Here is an 8,729-nt window from a genome sequence, read left to right as displayed (position 1 = left end):
CCCCCCCCCCCCCCCCCCCCCCCCCCCCCCACCCCCCCCCCCCCGCCTTCCTCGTCATCGTCATCGGAGTCGATGCGGTTGAGTCTTTTGCGGACCGGACGATCCTCTTCCGACGACGACGTCTCCGACTCCTCAGAGTCCTCCGATTCGTCCGTCGAAGGACGCCTCTTTTTCAGCATCTGAGCGAGCCGCTTGCGGCGCTGCTGCGACAGGATCTCTCTCCTCTTCCCCCGGCCCATCTTCTCCGGGTCCTCCTCCTCTCTCTCTGTCCTCCGTAACCTCCTCGCCTTGTCTTTGTCTGTCTTCTCCCGCTCCAGGAGTTTCCTCTTCAGCCGCCTCCCTCTCTCGCGCTCCTCGTCCTCGTCCTGTCTCCTTTGCTTTTGCCTCGCTCTGTTTCTCCGGAGGTCTTCCTCCTCTCTTCTCCTCTTCTTCACTCTTCTCCTCTGGTCATCTACCTCCTCATCTTCATAGTCATCATCGTCCTCTGTGTCTCGTGAAGAAGGCGACGCTAAAAGGAAAAAAAGAAAGAGGAAGGATTTAAATCTTCGGTCTGCAGTAAAACTGCTGAGCCAATTCATCCCTCGCAGAGATAATACTTGAATAGAAACCCAGTGAAACTGAATGTGAATCAGTGTGAACTAGTGCACATGCTCAGAGTGAGATCTGAGAGGAGATGACCGACCGTTGCTGAAGTCGCTGGAGAGATGCTCCTTGCGAGGTCTGCCGCGGGGTTTAACCTTGACCTTCTTGGCGGAGGCCCGGGAGTTGTCCGACGACTCGGACGTCTCTCGGTAGTTGACCTGCTGCCGCTGGCCGCGCCTCAGGCCCCGCCTCTTCTTTTCGGCGTCGCTGTCGGTCATGTCGCTGTACTGATCTGAGCCTGCAGAGAACAAGGGACAGTTTACGGATTATTTGATCGTTTTGATGATCGGTTAGTAGAATTTTGAATTAGTAGAAGTGAAATTGTTAAAATACCCATCACAACTTAAAAAACCCGAAGATATTCATATACTCATTTGAGAAGCTGGAACCAGAAAAAGTTTGACATTACAAATAGTGGGTTTTTTTCTGAGCGCCAGCGTCTTTTTCAATTATCATCATTGAGGAGAGGGAGCATGCTGGTGATGTCACCGTAGTAAATTGGAGGAGAAGCTTGTTTCGTGTCTTTCTATCCCAACCTTTATATGACAGACACTATCATAACAAAGACAGAAAAAGCCTATTTGTGGGAGCTCCCTTGACGAAAGTGATTCTCATTTATCTCGATCAACTCTGCAACTGTAACGCAGAGCAATTCCCCTCGCCGTGCACTCACCCATTTCTTCATCGCTGTCCTCCTCCTCTTCCTCGGAGGAGCGCCTCCGCCGCCGCCTCGGCCGCTTCCTGCCCCTGCGTTGGGTCCTGCTGGGTCGCTGTTTAGGCGCCCCTCTCACCGCCCGTTTGGGGCGGGACCCACTGTCCGCACTGCCCGCGTCTTCGTCTTCCGCCTCGTCATCCTCAGGCCCTGACGCAGCGAAATCTTCATCCTCTGAACTTTGAGGGGGGGAAGAGGAACAGAACGGTGAGCCGGAGGGAAGCAAGCGCTTTTTTTTTTGTTAAGTGTGAACAAGGAGGGAGAGAAAGAAACACAGGGAGAGAGGAAAGGTGCGTGTGTTACCTGTTGCTGAGCATGAACTCGTCTTCACTCTCTGCCGCCGTGCTGTCACTCTCCAGGTCGTTCAGTCTCCTCCTCTTCCTGTTCCTGGCAGAGTTGGCCTGGCTTCTGATTGGCCGCTGGCTCCCCTTCCCTCCTTCCTCTGACAGGATGGCGCCGATGTCTCGGCCTCGCCCCGCTCCTGCATCATAACGGTGGGTTCAAGTTAACGTTAAGGGGAAACTTTGGCACCAAGTTAAATTTAGAGGTGGGGGAATCATGAATCTCTACCTGCATGGCATCGTGGATAATGAATGTATACCGACTATATATCTTGCATCAGGGTTGAAATTATTATGATAATATTGTGAGATTCTAAACACAGTTCGATATTTTGAACAGGACCTTCATGACTTTCTGTAATTGCTCTTTACAGACATATTGCTCCTACAATATGCTCCTAGAGCTGGATTCACACCAAACCACTGTAGGTATTGCGCTTACTGCGGGGTGGGGACAAGCAGGGGATGCCGGAAAAACTAAATACCCGCAGCGGCCCGTCTGTGAACAGTTGAAACAGAATCAACTTCTGGAGAAACAAAACCATGGCGATCAGACCGGATGACGCCGACTGGAAAGAAAAACTCTCCCGGCTGTGCGCTCGCTCAACTCCATTCTGGCTTTCAGTCTGTGCAGCAAAATAGCGATACAAAGAAGCTTTCTTTTGGTTTATGTCCATTTGGTTGAGTTTGTGGACAGGAAATGGAGGGGAAAAAAAGGTTGGGGGTTAAAGTTCTTCTTATTTTTCCCTTTTGTTGTTTAATGGCGGTTAACTTTAAGGTGCAAGGGTTAAAAAATGACAACAACCCTGCTCTAAGCGCTGGACAATGGCTGCATTCCGTTGAGGTGTGTCCGTCTCATGACCGCGGTGTTAAGCTGGCTCACTGGAACACTCATTTAAACTAAGCCATCATGAAAGTGGTATTTTCCTGCCAGATGCCCAGGTCTTCTTTGAATGTCGTCGTTTTTCTGCTCGTGTTCAGAATATACACACACATAACTGTGGTTCAACTCTTTCAAATACGGTTATATTCATCAACCTACCGAGCTGCTGTTGAAGGGCAGAATTTAAATGTATTAAACAGTTAATAACATAAATGTCTCTAATGCTGCAGTTCATCAGCGTTCATCACTTCGTCAACTGCGTGAAATCTCACCTCCACAGAGGTCCCTGATGTCCTCCTCTATAGCCTCGTCAATGGCATCGTCAAAGTCATCAAACCTGCAACACACACACACACATGCACACAAAATTTGCAAATTGCAGAATTTTAATCTGCTAGCAAATATGACAGCGTGTGGCCATTTGAACCATTTCCTCTCACAGTTATGATGAAGGTAAGTCATCACTGCAGGTGTACTGTACTCTTCAGACACTGGAAGCAGTCCATTCACGCTTTTTTAACAGATGATGGCAGCAAAAAAAAAAAACAGCCCACGTGTACCTTTAACCCCCCCCAGGCCACACCCACCTGTAGCTGATGTGCTTCCTGGTTCTGGTTGATCTCCTCCCCAGATTTTTGCTCTTTTTGGGATCTTTCTTCTTTGTAGACTTCTCCTCTTCTCCTTCATTTCCCTCCTAAAAGAACAAACAGTTGAGACAAATTCTTTATTTGAATTTTACATCAAACAGATGGCCAAAATGTCAAGTTTGGTTTAAGTCTGTTTATCAAGTTTAGACCGTCTAATCTGTTCTGTGCTGCGTTCAAATGCTGGAAATTGCAGATCGATGGCAATTAAAACATTTGTGTTTCCCGTCGGTCCAACTCAGAAGCCCCAGTGCTGACTGTAAACTACTGCCTCCCTTGAGATGGCCATTGTAGTGCTACAACTGCAAAATGTGAGCTAGCTTCTTCGCTCAGAATCTAACCTTTATTCAACCAGAAGTTAAAAGACTTTAAAAAATGTCTTTCTCAAGGCTGTCCTGGCCGAGACAGGCAGTAGCACATAGGACACGCTTGCAGAATTATAAGAAATCAAAAGACATTCAAAACATCTACAGTGAGACTTCCAAGTCATTTGGATTCACTTTAAATTCGACCAATGAGACCAGCTCCTGAAGATTCAGGTGACTTTGTAACCGATTGCACGCTGAGGGAGGACAGATAGTAGATCTTTAGACCTTTAGGGACAGATAGCAGGATGTGAAGACAATAACTTGATGACTGTAGGAAAGAAGAAAGCCTTATGAATAAGACTATGCCACTGGTTCAGTCTACAGACGGACGAGACACACCATCCAACCCGATCATAGAGAGCAATGTGAGGGCTTTAAAACAGGCAGAGTGTCTCCTTTTGGGCCTCGAAGGAAAAGCACGACTTCTTTCTAAAATAAAAATAGAAATCTTTTCACCAGTTGCTGAATGTAAAGATTCAATGAGAGAGAATCAATCAATCATAATTCCAAGATACTTGTATTGAGATACAGACTCAACCTCAGAGCCCTGAGTAGAATGGTAGCAACTCACAGTGACCAATCACATTATTCCCCATGTTTGAAATCTTCATTCATAATATTATTACGGCAATTATTATGAGACCATGTTTACACTGATGAATATATATATATATATATATATATATAAATAACTCTTTTACTCACAGGGATGATGTTCTCCACACTGATTCCCACGTACACCAGCCGCTCCCTCCTGCACAGACGGGGAGAGTGGAGGGTCAATCCACATTCTTTTGACTTGAGGTTTTTTTCAGAAAGTCGATCATAGTGAGAGTGTGTGTGTGTGTGTGTGTGTGTGTGTGTGTACCTCCTCTCTGCTCGGTCTCTTTTCTTCAGAGCACTGTCCAGGTTCTGCAGCTGCTCCTCCAGTTTCTCACACAGCAGCTTCTGAACGGAGGAAAACCCAGAAAAACACATTAAACGTTAGAAAACCTCTCTTCTAAAATGTCCCGTTCAATAGAGAAACTCAACACTCAAATAGTGCCACTGAAATGTGTCCCAAGCACCGAGTATCGACGACTTTAAAGTACTGAAAGCTGGTGTATTTGTAATCTTATCAACTAATCCTTTGATCAAATAGTTCCTGATTTAAATTAAATTCTTGAGTTCTTTCTCACCAGCTTGTGTTTAGGCAACATGAAAAACTGGAGAAATAAAATCTAAATATATTTATATATAATATATTTGACCAAGTGTGTCAGAGGTGTCAGGGATCAACAGCAAGTGTTGCCATCGGAAAGCATTTTGAGGAATAGGCAACCATTAAATGTCATTAATCAGTGTCGCTTTAACACGTGGAGAAAAAGGGGACAGCAACCAGCAAAACGTGCAACCTGAAATAAATACATTTTGAGTATTTGTTGCATTAGTGATGTTTAAATATTGCTGTTAAAGTCAGAACCGGAAGCAGCAACAACGCTGCACGCATGTCGTGTGTTTACTCGTGTGGACAGGCCTGCTGTAAAGACAATGGTGAACCAAGTCAAGCTGACCCGTCAACATCACAAACAAAAGTGCAAATTGATTCAACTGACAAAGAACCAGATGAATCTGAACAAAAAACAAGGACATTTTGTAGATACTGCAAAGCATGTACAACATGCACATTTTCATTATTGAGCATAGTATCTTAATTACTGAAAATATAAGGTGACTAAAAATAGCAGCCATATTGTTTTAGATTCGGCCAACTAAAGCTGACGCCAGCCTGGATATTAAAAGTTACTGTTGAGCCCTGAGTGTAGTGAGGTCTGGTGTCAATAAAATGACTGAACGGTCAATATGAACCTTTATACAAACCATCGACTCTCTTCAGACTCTACTGACCACACAGAACGACTTCAGAGGTTCTTAGTTTGATATACGGACTACTTGACAGTTTGATGAAGAGATCAAATGTGCTTCATATGTTCTTAAGTATCAGTCCCCCTCTCCATCACACACACACACACACACACACACACACACACACACACACACACACACAGAGCTTACATGCTGGCAGGGGGGACAGAACCACTGTCCATCTGGAATCAACATGAGCGGCGGCCGCAGACAGGCAGTGTGGTACCCACTATCACAGGAGTCACACAGCAGGATCTGAGGACACAAATGCAGACCGTGGAGACACTTTGAGACAACTGAGCCTTTGAATCGGCTTTGCTTCTGCACAAAGGACCGGCAGTGGAACAATTACCAGATCAACAGGCCACTAAAATAACCTGCCCAGGGGCTACAGATGAAAATGAGCTCTCTAGCTAACTCAGGCACATTTACATTGAGGCGGAAACTGAAATGTTGATGAATGTGCACTGTCCCTGGTGGTTTGTCCCGTTGAATCAGGAGAACTTCCCCAAAATGTTGCCTCAAAGATGCAAATAGTCTTCAACATCATTGCATGGTGTGGCGTTAAGATTTCCCCTTAATTCAAAACACAGGGCCTTGCACAAATCATAGAAAAAGAAAAACAGCCCGAAGCAAAAATAATCCAAATATATGTGTATGATAAAAGAGTCTTTTACCAGTTCAGGGTGGTTTGGCAGGCCACAGTGACTGCAGGCGTCCTCGCTGGGAATCTCCTCTGATTTGCACGATTCCTCCGAGTCGCTCCCCCCCTCGCTCTCCCCGTCTCCCTGTTTCCCCCCCCTGCCCTCCGCCTCCACCTCCTCTCCCTCGATCAGTTTGCGTCTCTTGGCGCGAATGTTGGACCATCGGGGGCGCCGATGCCTCCGTTTACCCTGAGAGAGAGAGAAACAGAGACAGAGAGAGAAACAGAGACAGAGAGAGAAACAGAGAGAAACAGTCGACCAGACAAAAAAAAAAGGAGGAAAGTTTAACCCAAGTCGTATGTGTTTATTCTGACAGAGACACACGTTTAGAAACTGATTACCCTCTGTTTCCTTATTAGCCCAACAGGTACTGTTTTGTCGTCTTTCTTTGCAGTTGAGCTCTGCTGCTCTTCCTCCTCTTCCTCCCTCGTTCTGCCGGGCAGTGCCTGTATTTTTTGCGGTTTCTTTCTCTGGCTGTCAGCCGCCTTCGAGCTCGGCCTGCATGTTGGCAAAGCAGATGATCTTCAAGAAAAAAGGCACAGACAGGACTGAATTTATTGTCAGATTACAACAGACAGACAAATACAAAGTTTATTTTCAAATCAAATCCCCCCAGTTTCATGAATCTTATCACACACATACCGGCAAATCCTTGCAGATCTCCTCAGCAGCCTCCCGTCGTCTTGCGCCTCCTGCTCCCTCTCCTTCTCCTCCTCCTTTCCCCCCTTCCCCTTTAACTTGTTTCTCCGGTGGGGGGGGATCTTGATCTTCAACCTGATTCCTTCTTTCTGGAGCTCAGAGGAGGCTTCCTCCAGGGGACCCTGCTTCTCCCCTGATCCCGGCCCAGTGTCCTTCACCCTCACCTGGACAGCCAGCCCGCCGTTGACCCCCTCTCCCTGGTGGTCCTTTGTGTCCTGCTGGTCCGCTTTTAGAAGTGGAGCGGTGCTCCCAGAGTCCACCTCCGACTTTCCTAAAGTGCTTTTATTCATTTCATGGTCATGTGTACCTGCTTCTTCTGCCAAGGGGTGTCCAGACACCTCTCTTGTCCTCTCGTCCATGGTGTCATCCTTCTGTTCGCGAATGCCACTTTTTGTCCCCCTGTCTGACTGCTCCTCTGTCGTGTTTTCACCCAGGTCTCCTGCCGTCTGTCTTTTGGGGTCCTCTAGGGACAGAGACAGCGGGGAAAGGCTAACGGAAACTACTTTTCTCCCTACAGCTTCAGGGAGCGGATCAGATTTTAAGGATGGCGGTGACGGTAGTTTTCTGGCCGTTTGAGCATCTATCGCCGCAGAAGGAGGAGGAGGAGGTGGAGTGGTGGCTGCTGCCACCGCCTCCCCTTCGACAGGTCCCTTCCTCACCAGCACCGACTGCCGGCTGACCTCCCTCTCTTCCTGCTCAGCTCTGGAGTCCCGCTGGTCTAAACTGGGCCCGTTCTGTTCCTGCAGCTCGGCGCCGGAGGCTCTGTGGCGCTCGGATGGGCTGCGGATGACCCCCACGTGACCTATGACGCCGACTTGACCTATGATCCCTATGACTCCGTTTTGTCCCTCTTTGTGCGGCACGGGGAGAAACGCTCTCCCATTGCTCAGTTCCTGCCTGGATGCGGTGACCACCAGCTGCTGCTGCGGTTGTGAGGCAGCCGGGCCACCAGGGGGCGTCAACGAGCTGGGCAACTTCCCCTCTTTCCCGTCCTTGGTCTGGATCACTGAAGGGTTGCAAACAATAATACTGCTGCTGCTGCTGCTGTTGTTAGTGTTGTTGAGGTGGTTGGCGTGGTAGCTCTCCGCGATCTTAAGCTCCCTCTTCTTCAGTGGTATCTTGGCCTGCTGGCTGCTCCTGACGACCGCCCGCTCCGCCTCCCCTCCCTTGTTCGGCTCCTGTTTCGGGGCTGTCGCGCCTGGCGCCATGACGACCGACACAGCGTTTTTGGGGGCGTCGGCCTCCCTGGATTCCGACTTGATGACGGTGGTGATCGTGCTCACGCGGTTGTCAAAGACGGGCGGTGATTTGCGGTCGAGCTTCTCTTCTTTCACCTCGGCCTCGGTGGTTTCCTGCTTGGTGGGCTGCGTCTCCTCTAGCTTCACCGCTGCCAAACAAAAATGACAAAACCATTAAACTGGTGTCATCACATCGAGGACGATCAGATCCATCCGTCAGATTCTATCATCTAGTAAAGGAACAATTAACATGCATGGCCAGTGCTCTAGCTTGTTGAGTTCAATTTTATTACACACATAAGGAAGGTGACCAGAACAGCCTTTTCGTGGCTGAGTCGGTGGCTAGCAGCTAACGGCACTAACAGTGCTGACAGGAAACAAAGCACAGAGAAGCTCTGATAACAACAGACATGGAGGGACAGTGACTTCATTCTCTGCTTAGGTCGACATTAGTTAGTCCACTATAATAAATTTTAAAAAAAAAATATATATACATGTATATACATATATATTTATATATATATATATATATATATATATTTATGTATACATTTTTTTTTTTTTTTTTTTTTTTTTTTTTTTTTTTTTTTTTT

At 47.4% G+C, this 8,729-nt stretch overlaps 1 protein-coding gene across 1 annotated transcript in view; it reads right to left on the bottom strand.

Moving 5' to 3' along the window:
• rsf1a (remodeling and spacing factor 1a) overlaps positions 1-8,729 on the bottom strand; it is a 22,084-nt gene that overhangs the window by 778 nt on the left and 12,577 nt on the right. The window contains exons 7-18 of the mRNA XM_031878707.1: positions 6,842-8,285; positions 6,541-6,721; positions 6,173-6,388; positions 5,646-5,750; positions 4,459-4,538; positions 4,296-4,344; positions 3,166-3,272; positions 2,851-2,915; positions 1,658-1,835; positions 1,316-1,533; positions 683-880; positions 46-508 (exon numbers count right to left, since the gene is read on the bottom strand). Of these exons, the coding sequence (XP_031734567.1) occupies positions 46-508; positions 683-880; positions 1,316-1,533; positions 1,658-1,835; positions 2,851-2,915; positions 3,166-3,272; positions 4,296-4,344; positions 4,459-4,538; positions 5,646-5,750; positions 6,173-6,388; positions 6,541-6,721; positions 6,842-8,285 (3,304 nt within the window). The remainder of the gene's footprint in view (positions 1-45; positions 509-682; positions 881-1,315; positions 1,534-1,657; positions 1,836-2,850; positions 2,916-3,165; positions 3,273-4,295; positions 4,345-4,458; positions 4,539-5,645; positions 5,751-6,172; positions 6,389-6,540; positions 6,722-6,841; positions 8,286-8,729) is intronic.

The sequence above is a fragment of the Anarrhichthys ocellatus genome, unplaced genomic scaffold (assembly GCF_004355925.1).
Source record: "Anarrhichthys ocellatus isolate YVR2014 unplaced genomic scaffold, GSC_Weel_1.0 scaffold194, whole genome shotgun sequence".
NCBI classification, from domain to species: domain Eukaryota; kingdom Metazoa; phylum Chordata; class Actinopteri; order Perciformes; family Anarhichadidae; genus Anarrhichthys; species Anarrhichthys ocellatus.
Note: the sequence above shows the minus strand (reverse complement) of the source record. Positions and strands in the feature narration are given on the sequence as shown.